At 49.3% G+C, this 14445-nt stretch overlaps 1 protein-coding gene across 1 annotated transcript; it reads right to left on the minus strand.

Annotated features, from left to right (window-relative positions):
* Nucleotides 1–1489: 1489 nt before the first annotated feature.
* Nucleotides 1490–7768, minus strand: HMOX1 (heme oxygenase 1). Its single transcript, XM_040063087.2, has 5 exons — nucleotides 7504–7768; nucleotides 7070–7190; nucleotides 4296–4787; nucleotides 3572–3683; nucleotides 1490–2218 (listed from the first exon to the last, which is right to left on the minus strand). The coding sequence occupies exons 1-5, from the start codon at nucleotides 7533–7535 to the stop codon at nucleotides 2082–2084; spliced, it is 894 nt and encodes a 297-aa protein (XP_039919021.1). The 5' UTR covers nucleotides 7536–7768; the 3' UTR covers nucleotides 1490–2081.
* Between the last annotated feature and the right edge of the window lie 6677 nt (nucleotides 7769–14445).

Raw genomic sequence — 14445 nt, forward strand, 5'->3', positions numbered from 1 at the left:
GGAGTTCGAAGATGGGCGGCGCCTTCCCTTCTTCGTCCTCTTCTGGGCGTGGCGCTCCCGGACGAGCCCCCAAAATTGTTATAAATAGGCAGGAGTCGATGTTATCTCCTTTTAATGCCTTTATTAGTGATTTCAGCAGAGGGACGGCTCGGGGTAGGGATGCCCTTGCCCACGCTGCACCAGCCGGACACCGCCGAGGAGGAGGTCCCGTCGGATCTGCGCCGCTGTCGTCGCAGAGCCGGAAGCCACGCCTCACGGGAGTCCCTAGGCTCGCTGATGGCTCGAATGTCTAGGGGGGGTGACTCTTAGCAGGGACTTCAGAGGTTATGGCGACTCCTCTTGGTGTTTGTAGATGATACTGGCAGCTACCTTGGCTCTTTCCCCACTCAGCGCTGCATTCCGTCTCTCCGGGTCTTGATCGGGCTCGCTGTTCGGAGCGGTTCTTGGTTCTAGACTCACTTCCGGCTATACTCGATTTGCATAGAGGCGGTGACAGGCCCAGAGCAGGCGAGGAGTGGGCGAGGCCCCCAAGTTGATGGGCAGGCTGGTATGTGGGCGGTGTCTCGGAGAGCAGCGGGGCTTACAGACTAAGGTAGGGGTACAGGGAAAGTACGGGACGGGATGAATGTAACATTCGAACCACAGAATCAGTGCATTTACGATTGGGTTTTAGGGTACAACAGTACATTAAACAGATAACTAACAGATAACATTGATACATAGAACAGAGGATACCCACAACTAACTACTAACTGCTAATAACTAATGGCCTGGACCCTTTGTTAAAATCTTTATCTTTCTCAGGAGAGCTCCTGGAGCAGGCAGGGCACAAAGCCAGCCCTCCAGATCTGCCTCAGCAAAAGGCAGGGAAAGCAAGCTGTGTGCGTGAGCTGCTCCAGCAGTGCTGTGTGTTTGGCGTGCTTTTAGCAACGCCACCTGTGTGCTAAGTCCTGGGAGGGAGGGGGTTGGTTTGCTACTTGGGTGAGGGCAGTGGCTGTGTGCTTGATGCCTCCAATTCAGCTGCCTCGATCAAAACCTAGGATGCTTTTAACTTTTGGGTGGTGGAAACGCTTTCAGTTCTGATTCATGCTGAAGTTCTTGCAAAGGTGGCCTGGTAATGCAGCTCCTTGCCGGCAGTTCAGGGAGAGCTGTCCCGGTTTCAACCAGCTGAGAGTCCCATCACCTTTTGCTTGTGATAGAATAGCAACCAGCTCTTATGTACCCCTTCTACCCCTTAAAAATACTTGGCATGCTCACTGAATTTCATGCTGTTTCTAGAAAGAAAGGGTAGTGTGTAGGAGCCAAAGGAATCTGCCCCAGCTTATAACAGGTTATTGTTAGCACTGAGAGAGCAGAGTCTGGCTCTGATGATAGCTCCCATTTCTGTCTATTGTCAAGTCTGTGCAAGCAGCAGCTCCAAAAGACATAAAACTAGGAGGAAGAAAGTTCCCTGGGTAAGGCTTGAATAATAGGAAACACCAGGCCTGAAGAATTTACACTGAAATTTATTACGTGTATAAATTATACAACCAGACAAGAATGACACTGCATCTTCAACAACTGTCTTTTGTTTTTCAAAGATCAAAAATGATTGGAAAAAGAAACAACAAAGACCTACTAGTGTCATGTAAAACCGTCTGTAACCCATGGGAGCCATGGCTCCACAGAGAAAGTGATCACAGTATTATCTAGCAGTACAAAAAAACTGAGCAAACAGAGCTCCGAGGAGCTCCGTCTTTCTGAGGAAGGAGAGGTATCGAAGCTGTGTTTCTGATCCTGTAGGGTTTTTGTAGGCACTCTGTAAAGCAACGACGATTCTCGGCCATTGTTTTTAGCCTTTTCTACCCTTGGTTTTTGGTGATAAAGTTAGTCTCTGAGAAGAGCTCACACCAAGCACAGGAGAGACTTTGCCTGAGCCCCCTTACAGCACTCTGATTTCTGGGGAGGAACGTCTCGCAGTGTTAGTGGCAGAACCAAGATCACAGTACCCAGTCGGGGGTAATTTCTTTCACAAGGACTGGGGATGGTGGATTAGTTCAGGGTGAGGGAAGTCACAAAGAGAAGGTGAAGGTCCTGCTTTTTCACATGGCAAATAAGCCCACAGCGACTGTCATGGCAAGGAAGCTGAGCGCCACAATCCACCGCACCAGGGAGGTGGTGGGTGTCGTGTCTGTGTTTCTCATCTTTGTCCTCTCACTTTCTTTCCCAGCTGCTGGACCTAGACCAAATAGGGAGAAAAAGAAAAAAAAAAAAAACCAAAAAACAAGTGAGAAGAGGTTGAGGCAATAAGCTGCTGATGTGTGATGTTTGCTCTCCCCAGTGCCAGAGCACACCCTGCTGGAGTTATCCAGGGAAGAAGAGCAAGCCCAGAGCCCAGCTGGGAGAAGCAGTGGCAGCAGGTTCTGCTCGCCCAGTGAAGGGAAGCAACAGACTGGACTTTGGAATCCCAAAGGCTCACAGCCCTTCTGCCTGTAGGTGACTGCCAGCCTCTTCCCTTGTCTCCTTACAAGCTTATACATGCACTGCCCAGCTCCATCAAACCCCTCATGTGTGCAGAAGACAGACAAATACTGAAGCTAGATTTTTAAAAGGCATTTTGTCTCCTACTTCTCACTGATTTAAATAGTTAGGCATCTAAAGACAGTGAACAGTCTTCAGCACTCCAAGCAATTTTTGCAGTACAGCTTAAGGATGGGATCCCTCATCCAACAAATTTTCCTGAAAATCTTACTTGTGGGCATGCATTGGGAAAGGAATGGCAAAGTTTCACAGAACTTTTAAAGCCTTTCCCACAGAAGCTGCTTTAATCTTCACTCTCTAGAGATGCTTAAGAGAGGGTTTGCTTTGCATCCTTGCCATGGAAAACCTATGGTTCAATCCAGTATGCACTGAAAACAAAGCTCCATTTTAGTTTCAGAATGAGTACGTCATAAGGGGGTTTTTATTTGAATTGCATGTCATCATGGAAACCACTCTGCTCTGTAAACATCTGAGCTCATTCCTCACTCAGGTACAAGCCTGACTTACAAGCTGATTACACTCCACCCTCCAGAGCACTGCCCACTATAAACCCAGCACACTTTCTGGAGTGTTTTCAGTAAATACTTCTGGAAAGCAGGAAAATGATCAGAGGGAGACACAGTCCAAAAGGACAGGCCGCTGGATAGGACTGTGTCCAGAAGAACCTTCTGTCAACATCATAGCACCGTGGCTGATCTGCAGCACCCAGAATTGATGCCTTTCCTTCTACGAGCTCAAGGTCAGTTTTCCTTGTGGTGAATGAACCTTACATTTGTTAAAGTCCTAGAGGTGGAGAGAGGAGTCTCTTTTTGTAATGCTTCCTCACTGACACACTTTCTGGAGACCCCACACGTGTTACCCTCGCTCTGTCATGTCTAGAAGAAACGTTGCACACAGCAGTGCCTCTCCTTGCACCACCTGCTGATGGCTGGAGAAGAGATGGGGCAAGCACCTCGTGCTTGTTTCCCAATGGCTTTTACAAACGAGGACAGAAGGGAGGAGACGGACAGGAAGGAGCACTGTGAAGCACCTGCCCTTACAAGTGTCTTACCTTGCTCATGTGATTTGTTGATGTTCCTCGTGCGAAGAAGCTCTGCCTTTGGCTGCACAGGGGGACCATTCTCCTGGCCCTTGGACACCAGCTCCTGCAGCGCCTCGAACACCTGAGAAGAAGGAACACTGTCTCATTACGTGGCCTCTTGTCCTTTCACTGGACCACTTGCCCTTTCCCAGGAACTTTAGGAAATAGAGGAAGACACGAGGCTTCATTCTAAGTCTCCTGGCACATTTTGCATAGAACAAAAGTTGCCTGTGAGGTCAAGAGGATGTCTTTCAAACTCCTCGTTTGCTTTACGGGTTCTCCCTGAAGCTTTCAGCTAAGGAGAAGGCTATTGCCAATCTTCTGTTGGGAAGGAAAGCAAGGTACCTGTCACCTGGTCAGAGTGCACCGCAGACCTGTGGAGCTTCACCACAGAGGCAGGACAGATCCTAGATGGTAATCCCCACTCCCAGTATTAACCCTCATTCATATCTGAATAGTGGCTTATGGAAGAGACTGGATTCAAACACTAAGGGAGGGAGAAGACCTTTCAGAGACCATTGTTTTATTTGGTTCCCAGGTTGGAGAAGCATGGCCATCCAACTCTGACCAGCTCACCCTGATCCGCAACTTCTCATAAGCTCCCTAGTGGAAATACTGGCCTCATGTTTCCCCTGTATCTATTTTCTTGTTTGAGAGAAATGTGGGCTGGCAGGGCTGGCTGGTTGTTACTCACCTGTATATTTAACAGGAATGCTTTCTTGGCCTCGTCCATGACTCTTTTCTTAGTGGCAAGGTCCATCTCGAGAGAATTCATGCGGGAGCGATAGAGCTGCTTGAACTTGGTGGCATTGGAGACCCCATCAAAGGTGAAGAAAGCCAGCCCTTCCCCAGTGCTGGGAAGCTGGAGGGCCTTCTGGGCAATTTTCTTCAGCACCTGCCCCCCAGACAGGTCTCCCAAATACCGAGTGTAGGCATGGGCCACCAGGAGCTCTGGCTCGTTCTTGCCTATGTAGTGAAGCCTCTCAACATATTTCCGAGTAGCTTCAGGACATGGGATCTCTTCCCTCCAGTTTCTGCCATAGAAGTACTTCAAGTCTTCCTCCAGGGCAGCTTTGCGGTGCAGCTCCGCTGGAAAATACACAGGAGCATACACTGGATTGTTCTTGTTTCGTTCAATCTCCTCCTCCAGAGCAGAGTAGATGAAGTACAGGGACGCTGTAACCAGCTGAAAGAGAAGAAAGAGAATGTGCTTCAGATGCATCTGTTTGGCTTTTTCAAGTCAGTGGGACAAATTGTACTAACAAAAAAGGTACTGATGGGCACACCCACTATGAGTCACAAACATCTGTGATGTTGCAGATTTCCCGTGTGGAAAACAGCACAAAGTAAGGGAGACACTGTTTAGCCCTTCCCCTTCGTGAGACAGCAGTCAGGTGAGCCCTTTCCAGCAGGTATTGGTCTTACTTGCCCTTAAAGTCACTGCCTTGCCTTCAAGTTAAAGTCTTGCAGCTTGGTGTAATGTAAGCTGGAGCCCTGTTTAAGCATTCCTGGGCTCTTCCCATTCCCTCAGTCAATAGAGAGGGAATTCCCAAAGGTATCTTTTCTGGTACATTGTTCAAATTTGAATGCTCCGAAATGTGGCTTCCCTTCGTGGGGCCTTATGAGATGATGACACACCCTGGTTATTTTTCAACATATTCATCCTGTCAGCATCCCACTATCCTGGGAACTGAGGCACCACCACTCTTCTCACTCAGGCATGCAAATGGGGTTGCCTCCTCAGTTGCCCCAGGGAGACAAGATAAAAGGGATCTGGAGGCACAGCCTGGCTCTGAAAGATGCCTTTGTGAAGGAATGCTGTGAGGCTGTGTTCTCCCCTCTATTTTGAAACCATTGTTATTGTTGTTTTTCCCAGTTTATGTGATACTTTCTTCTATTTGCCAGCTTTTCCACGTGGTCTGAGACAATATAGCTGTGTTCTTTCCTTCCCCAGGCATTCTGTTTTCAGAGGCTGTTACACCTACACCACCCTTTCCCTACCCTGGGACCCCTTCTGAGCAGCAAATGGTAAAAGATGAAGGTGTTACAGTAGAGGTGGGTCAGGTTTGGGTAGGGGGGATTATGCTGATTATGGTAGGAGAGAAAGCAGTTTACTTTCTCACAAAGCAGTAAGTTCTGCAGTGAGAGAGTTCCTGTTTCAACCTTTCCCCACTGTGCCAGCAAATAGGACTCTGATAAGCACACGGGCAGTGACTGGTTGTGGAAACAAATATCCACCATCTGGGGAGTCACGTAGCAGGCCAGATAAATAGGTCTGCCAAGAGAGTAAACAAAAACAGAGTTTTTTTAAACAGTAACCTGTTACCCAGCTTAGCGGAAAAGAAAATATGGGAACATTGCCTTACAATTAAGCAAAAGCTGATTGTTTTCAGAGGAAGGTAGTGGTTTAATGAAAAACATGGCTTTTAAAATCTTGTTAATTTTTAATATCCATGTCCCATCTCATTCACCTGACGGCATGTGAGAATAATCTAAGAAATGAAGTTTTATTCCTGAAGGTCTTTTTACATCCTTGCCTGTCTCAAAGTTCACTGCCTAACCAATGCCGTATTTCTCACAGCAGGAAGTCAGGACCTGAGATTGAATTTATGCTTAGCTAAGTAATCTGAATGTCACCTGTCAGGAAGAAGTAGTCTCTTTCCTACTTCTGTGGATTTATTTCCCCAGGAACAATTCAACAACAAAGTAATTAAGCCACAGGTTGAATCGGTAGCTGTTATTTGCAAGTCCATGCGTCACATCCTATAGCCTCTCAGGAATTTCTGGCCCAGGTGTTTGCTTTGGTTTTGCTCATGGCTTTGTTACGTGGGTCAGATCCCAGGAATTGTATCTGGCCAGGTTAGGCTAATATGTGGAAATGTTTCTTTTATCTTGAAAAAAGCAACAGGCTCCTGCTTGTTAGCAGCAGACATGGGTTGCTCAAACTCAGTCTGATTTTCAGTTATTGTTCGTGATCTCAGCTGTGGCATAACTCAAGTGACAATGCCAAGTTCAGTGCCAGCAATGATTCCATATCCTCACTTTCTCACTATCCCGTCATTATTTCTAGCTGCCTAGTATGTTGTAAATATAGAACTTCCCCTCTTTTGGGCATTTTGGCTGCTCAAGTATCTGAACATAGTTCTATCTCCATTAACTATGACTGGCAATAATTAACATGCAGGCATTTATGAAGGAAGAGGAAGGCAATAGCATTAGTCCCATCAACCTCTTTGTCTATTTTCTCCTGTTTCAGCTTGGCTCCCCATCGTGATATGCACAGTCCTTCCCCACCTTCTGCAAGAGGAGCCAATAAGACCTCAGGGTGCAGAAGTTTGATGTTTTTCATGTTTTTCGTAGGAGATGCTGATATATCATGTCCCCATCCTCTTTACCTGTACTGGCCCCATCCTCCCCCTTCCATCCCCTCACAGCCCATCTGATCTGAGCAGTTCTGCCATGAAGTACCTTAAACTCCTGGAGCGACACCTGCCCCTTTTGGAAATTCCTCATGAACGGCGTGTTCTCTGCCTGCTCGTGCACCTCCTTGGTAGCTTCCTTCAACAGTTCTGACAGGTCTGTGGACATTCTGGGGAAGAACAAACAGCTGTTAGTGCTGTCTCTTCTGACAAAACAGATTTTAGCTCTCTAGGACAAAAGAGGGAGCCTAGGATGGCAGAACAAAAGAGCAGAACATTCCTTAGAGATTGGGATGGGAACCAGAAAGCATCAGCTTTCCAGACAGTGTCCCGAGCAAGGAAGACTGACTCCATCCAGAGGTGGAGGCAGCAGCGTGCCTTTCCCTGCAGAGCAGGAACAGGAACAGCATGCCTAAAAGCAAGGGGAGAAACACAACACTCCTGACAAAAACCACTTCCCTCTCATTCCCTTTCCACTCTCACCTTCCGGAGCTGTGTGACTGGGAAGTTTCCATGTTTCTCCACGTCGTTTCACTCCTCTGCTTTCCTGCTGTTGCTTGTGCTTTCCTGCTTCCTTTCAGCTTCCAGGACAGTGAAGCTCTGAGCTGGGCAGCCTGACTCCCTCATCCAGCTTTATACTGCCAGGCCACGTGAGCAGCGAACCGCTGACCTCAGTGTGAGTACAAACTTCTTGCAACACAACAGCACTTCCCTTCCCAGCCTGGCTGTCACCCTCTCCTGGCCTGCAGCCCCAAGGAACCAGAAGGAAGTCACCTGATGCATCTCGATAACTAAGCAAAAACAAGAGGATGTCCAGAAACTTCTCTGTTAAGGGTGCCTGGTCCTGTAACCCTTTCAGTGCCTTGCCTGTGGCAGGCGGAGCGCAGGTACTGCAGGAGGTGCTCATCGTCCTGGGAACAGCAGGGTTGGACAAGGAGGGTGGATTTACAGGGCTAATGCCCGGGGCACAGAGGGCAGCCTCCTCGCCCTACACCGCAGTCTGTGCGCTTTGCACCCTGCCTGGAGAGCTAACCCGGCACTCACCATCTCCTGGTCTCGCACAGCTCGGGTATAAACCATCCCACCCCCCTGTCTGTGCTCAGGCGTGTGCCAGCGCCGGCCTGCAGGTGCCAGAGCTGCCCTTGTGCAGTTCCCCCTTGCCCTCGGCGCTGAGCTTTGCACAGGGCCGGCACGGGTGTGCCAGCACCGATGCGCAGCGAAATCCATTCCACGCTCTCTTGCTCGTGGAAACAATGGCATCTGATTTGTTTGACAGCTGGCTCCTGTTGTCACCACAGCAGCGTGCAGGGCAATTTAGGAAAATAGCGTGTCATCTCCTAGATACCCAGAAGGCTGGGGTAGCTGAAAAGTTATCATACAAGACTTATGGGAAGCTGAGGAAGTTTGCAGAGACTTTCAAAGACAAAAAACTTCTCTGATTTGGGAAAAGAGTTGGACATAGTTCTTCTGCCATTAGCTGTTGCTCTGCTGATTTTTTATTTTATTTTATTTTATTTTATTTTATTTTATTTTATTTTATTTTATTTTATTTTATTTTATTTTATTTTATTTTTTAAATAAAGGGGTCAGTGAAGCAGCCAACAGATGAAACTGGGCTCTTCTTTCCCACCTGTAGCTATGCTGGAAGCTGGGCTTGCAGGGACACACGAGGCACTGGCTGGATGTACTTTGGAAAAGCACACATTTGTGCTCAGCCCAAAAGAGCAGGGCACTTAGAGCCATCCTTCTCCTGCTGCTGTGGGTGTGAAAAACTCCTGGTACAGCGGTGCAGGAGGTGGTGGGGAGGCAGAACCTGGGAGGAAGGAGAAGGACTGTGGCATCTGCTGTCCCTCTGCAGCCAGTCCCCTCTGAGGATGCTGCCATCCAAGCCAGCACCTCGCATGTCTCCCTGTCACTACACCCACACCAGCCCCCAGCAGGACTGGGGGCTGCAGGTTAAAAAGCTGTTCTAGAAAAAATAGGCTGCCACGCTTCTTTTTTTGACTCCAGCACACATCTGGCATGCAGCGTTCAGGAAGGATTACTCAGCGTTTCCATCCTGACTCAGCCAGACTTTTCCTGTCTTGCTTTTGTCTTTTAAAGCAACAGTGCATGCTGAGCAAAAGCTAACACATTCCATTCTTACCCCCTTGCCACTGCAGACAACTTGCTTGCTCTTCTGGAAGGTAAAATAAACGTATCAGGATGTCTGAATCTTCAAACCAAGTGTGACAAAGCCTCAAACATCTCCTGAGAGTGCAGAGTCGATATGCAGAGCAGAAAGCCCCATGGCCAGTGCCTCCTGAAAATATTGATACCAGTTTGTCACTGGAATGGCCCCAAAATGAATGCTTCCCTCTGGCACAACTCTTTAAAGCTCTCATTTTCTGTCATTTTCAGTGAGTCCTATTCTGACAGAGGAAGCTGGAGCACAAATTGAACCTCTAGTTCTGGTGGAGGAAAGTAGGAAATATATGAGAATTATACGAGAATAAGAATTATGAGAGTATATTATTCATTTTGTGAAATAATATGAAAAAATCCAATCCTCAGGCCCTGCCCCTCCTTTCACCTGCAGCCCTGGCAATGCACCCAGTTCTTCCTGAGGACTTGCTGGGTGCTTTCAAGCCAATGATTTTGTCCCCAGCCTGCCCACCTGCCTTCTTACAAGAAGCTGCATGCTTGGAGGCTTTATAAAAGATATATCTGAAAGGCTTTTTCCCCTTTCATCCAGGATTGTGGTAGGTCTGAATGAGACTGGGGGGAAGAAAGAGAGGGTGTCTAGTCATGTTGCTACCATTCCAGGTTTTCTGGCTTGTAACCATGCTGCCCCAGGACATGGAGCAGTACTTCCTCTGGCTCTTGGGGCTTTACCTTCCCCTGGGCAGGTCACAAGAGTTGCAGCTCACCTCTGCCAGGACATTTGCAAAGGTGCAGACAAGCAAGCCATGCCCCAGAAGTGATTTATGCTGTCTGATCTCTCTCTGGTTTGGGTTTCTTGGGATGGATAAGCTGTGAGACTGAGCCTAGTTCGCTGGAAAGGCCCAAATGCCCTGCAGCAAGATGGAAGGAGAACTGAAAGTGGGGTGTCATCATCTTTGCAGTTGCTGGCCTGGAGCATTTCTGTCCCCTCCAGTGTTCTGCAGCAAAGGCTTGAATTGCTTCTGCTGTGCTGTTGCTTTATGATGGGTGGGAGGTCAGTGACACTGAGCAAGGCAATGCACCAGCAGGGATTTCTGAGGGACCATCTCTCCCTCTAAGAGAACTTTGGAAGTGGGCACTTGGGAGCAGAGAGCAGGGAGGGAGGTGAGTGCTTTTAGTGGAAGGAGCAGACTGGCTCCCAGAGCACAGTGTGCCGTGGGAAATCAGAGGCCAGCCCGCATCCAGGTCACTAGGAAATTCTGCTTGAATATCACTAAAGTATCAGAGCTGGGGTCTCCACTGTGCCTGCCAGAAGTCCTGCTGTCTCCTGCCCTTCCAGTGAGCTGTGGCTGAGTGGTGCCAGAGCTACTCACCGTGAGGAGACCAGCAAAACTGCCCAGGGGATTTCTAGCAAGGATAAATAAAGTAGCATCAGGCAAGATATTTGTAAAAGTTCCTGCTGGGCTTAAAACCCTGTCTGCACATCCTAGCCCCTGAGAAAATGCTTAGTCATGAGATGGGAGATGAATAGTTAAAAACAACAGAAAGTTATTGAGGGGTCAGTGTTTCCATGTTGAACCGGGAAGTGGGGAATTTTCTCCTCTTTGTACACTAACAGCCTATTTTGCCAGTAGATTTATGGCCAGAAATGTCTAGTGACACAGGCAGTCACGGGATGCAAAGTCAGCTCTCCTGAGTCCCTTGTGGGTAGTGCTGTTCCATGCTGGGCTCTGGCCGGCAGCTCCCAGCAGCTCAGCTCAGCTGGGCTTGGCTCCCGTGGGGAAAACCAGCCTTAGCCAGCTCAGAGAGGCTAATGGGCTCTCTCAAACCGTGACACAGCAAAATGCAGCTGCCTGGTTTGCGCTCGGAAAGATGACTCAGTGACCAGGATTTGCTGTGTAATGGTAGGGGAAAAAGGAGTTACAGTAACTGCTTAAAATGACTCGCTGGAAAAAGGAGTCTGCGCTGGAGCGTACAGGGATATCCTGTGTGTTGTGTTTACCAAAGGGGAATTACCTCTCCCAGCCCCACCTTGGCAGAACTGCCTGAGCTCACTGCTCTCCCAGCATCCAAAATTCCCAAAAGTCTAGATCAAAGATACAGGTGGAAAAAAGGGAGGCCAAGAGTCCAGTGCACTGGAAATCCCTGTGGAGAGCTCAGGTGCTGTAGCTGTCCATGGGGCTGGCACTGCTGGTACCTTTGGAGAGTTGTATAGACAGGCATGGCTGTGCTAGGCAACCCCCTACACAGGAACCCTGGAAAACATTGTGGTGGGAGATGGAGGCACAGGCAGATTTCCCAGGATAAATGAACCAGCGTGACAAAAACAGGAAATGCAGATTACAATAAATATTTTCATAGATGTTTGGGTATATGAGTATTGCAGCACATTGGTGTCGCCAAGACATAGCTATGAGCAAGGAGAGAGCCTGGGCTGTCTGGAAACAGAGCGGTGAAAAGGAGGGAGAACACAGCAAGTGCCCTGAAAGGCATGTGCCTTAAGCACACAGGAGGTTATGGGTACACTGGACTGAAGCTGTGGGAGAGGGTCCATAGAGCCCACCACACTTCCTAGAGTCTTGGTGGTCATGGGAGTCAATCCTGCGTCCAGCTAGGAGCTGCTTTGGCAGCCAGAGGGAGGTATGGAAGAGAATGGGAGAGAGTTAGCAAATAAAAATCCCATTTGTGCAAATGTTTCAATCGGTGCTGCTGCCTCCTTTGTTTCAGCGCCGCAACCGTGGAAAACAAAGTGTGCCCTGACTGCAATACAGAACAAACAGTGAAACTTTGAATTTGAAAAATGACACATATGCAACAAAGAGGACCTTGTACTACACTGCTCACACCCTTTTCTCAGGAAAAGGACGAACGGGAAGCCAAGTTTTGCACAGAAAGTGAATCCCAAGTCCCCCCTCCTCGCAAGGTTTCCAAACCACCCCTGCGTGGTTTCCTGGTCCAGGGTACAGGAGAAACGCTGGGCCGCAGGAAGGGGCTCTTTCTGGAGATTTCTCGAGCTGTCCGCGGCATTGGGGCCGGGGCCAGGAGCCGCAGCTGCAATCTCAGCGCTGCGGAGGGACCGCCCTGCCATAAAGAGGCTCACGTGGAGCCCGCTCCGCCGTGACTCAGCAAAGAGCCCCTGGCACAGCCTGTACTCAGCAATCGCGGCGGCCCGGCCTGACCCTGACTCAGCAGGACGCCCCCGCTGGGAAGAGGGTGACTCAGCACTAGCGGGAGGCGTCTGCGGGTTTTGGGGCTCATGCCCTGGCGGAACGTGCGGCATCACTTGCGGCTACAAAATATTCCCCTTTCCGCTGTCCTGCCCAGAGCCGCACCGGGTGAGGCAGGAAGGGTTGGAAAAGCTGGTGTTCCGAGCTGGGAAAGCTGCACGCCTCTCTGACCTGGGGGCACAGAGGATTGCTGTGTCCATCTGCTGCGGGACCGGGACAGGCTCTGCTCCATTCGGGGGAATCAAGGCATGGGGACACTGGGGTGCTGGATGGGCACCCAGCTTTCACCCGTGCTGGTGGAAAACAGCGAACTCAGGAACAATGCGTGGGAATGAATCCATTTTAGAAACTGGCATTCAGGATGTGCCAAATTTAAGCGTCTTACTCAAGACACACATAGGGTATCTGTGGCATAGACTGTGCTCCCTCCTTCACTCATTACCAAAGATCGCTCCAGGGCAGGCGGGACCTTATTTACCCCACCGAGCTGCTGCCTGTTTTGAAAGGGTGATAGGTACCTGCTGACGAGGACAAATAAGCCAAAGAAAGGTTAGAAAGGGCAGATATTACTTCAAAGACCTTAGTTTAGGGCAGAGTGGGCTCAGCATTGGAGAGCCCTGTGCACGATGGAGCTTACGGACTGCAGCCGGTACAGCAAGAGAGCCAGAATCTCATCCCCTGTTCGTGGGGAATCATTCCCTAGGACTCAGGGCTTTGGGCTCAGCCCTTCCCATGAGCAGCGCTGGGCACAGCCGGACCTCGGGGCGGTGTCGGCAGCTCTTTAGCTGAATAATCATTAACAAGGCAACGTGGGATTTGAAGTGTTCGGCTGCCGGGTGTGTTCTGGCAGAGGCCGAGAGGGAACCAAAGGTACTGGGCAAGTGGCGAGGCTGAAGGTACCTGCTGTGGGGTGAGCCTGCCCTGCTGAAGCCGATGGGTCATGGTGTGCATGCCAGCGCAAAACGTGTCCCTGCCCAGGGCAGAGGGGCACTGCTGGCAGATCACCCACACCTTGGGTGGGGTTTTTGCTTGCTTGTTTGTTTTTTGGTCAAGCAGATAAAAATACCACTGAAGTGCCTCACAACAACATTTCTAAACAGATTTCCCTACCACTCTCTGCCGGTGAAAGAGACGCCCCTAAAGCTGCCGGAAAGCCGTGTCCTTGCCTCACCCTGCTGTCGAATTTGCTTCGTGCCCGATCCGCACTTTTCTGCCGAGATTGGCCAGGAAAACAAGTGACTGGAGAGAGGCACATGTAGCTTTTCTATGCTGCGAGGGAATTCCTGATCCCCTCAAGAAAATCCCTGCTGCAGTGTCCCCAGAAGTTTCCTTGGCAGGGCTGAGCCCCCAACCTCTCTGTTGCATCCAAGAACTCCTGGCAAGGGCCGATGTCCAGCCTTGCAGGAAGGCTGCTGAAGACAGCACTGCAGTGAACTTGTGCTCAGGGGGAGTAATCCTGTCAATGGCCATCTCTATTCCCTTGTTCCTGAGCACTGGAGCACCTACTTTTCCTTAATTTGTTTATATTGTCTTCATCCACCCTTAGCAGCACCAACAGTAATCTAAAAGAAAGAGGAAGTGGCTTTATTCTCATTTTGTGAAGGGGGGGACAATTTTGTTATTCAAAATAAGCTTTGAGGAAGTTTTGATGTGGCAAAGCAACATGAAAGTCCTGTGGAATGGAGAACAGCCTCAGTGTACTGGCTCAGGACACTTCTGTGCTGACTTTGTGAGACAATACTGTGGGAAGTCAGGACGTATTTTTGTTACCACCTTTAAAAGAAAAAAAGTTCCTGTACTATTTGGAGGTTAGCAGTTGGTAAAAGAGAAACGTGTAATTTTTTGCCTGTATGAATGTGATGCCGCATGCTAAGTATCACACTACCCAAACATCATGGAAATTGTCATTAACTTCTAGTGTAACTTGTAGTTTTTAGAGATGCCGAGCAACTCTGACCCAGTACAAGGATGTTTTGTCTTTCTTCATCTGGCATAGCAACAGCTGTTCTGGGTCATGCGAAATATCTGTCCAGGTCAGGATCCTGTTCTCGATGTG

Source organism: Hirundo rustica, chromosome 4, assembly GCF_015227805.2.
Source record: "Hirundo rustica isolate bHirRus1 chromosome 4, bHirRus1.pri.v3, whole genome shotgun sequence".
In the NCBI taxonomy this organism is placed as follows: Eukaryota; Metazoa; Chordata; class Aves; order Passeriformes; family Hirundinidae; genus Hirundo; species Hirundo rustica.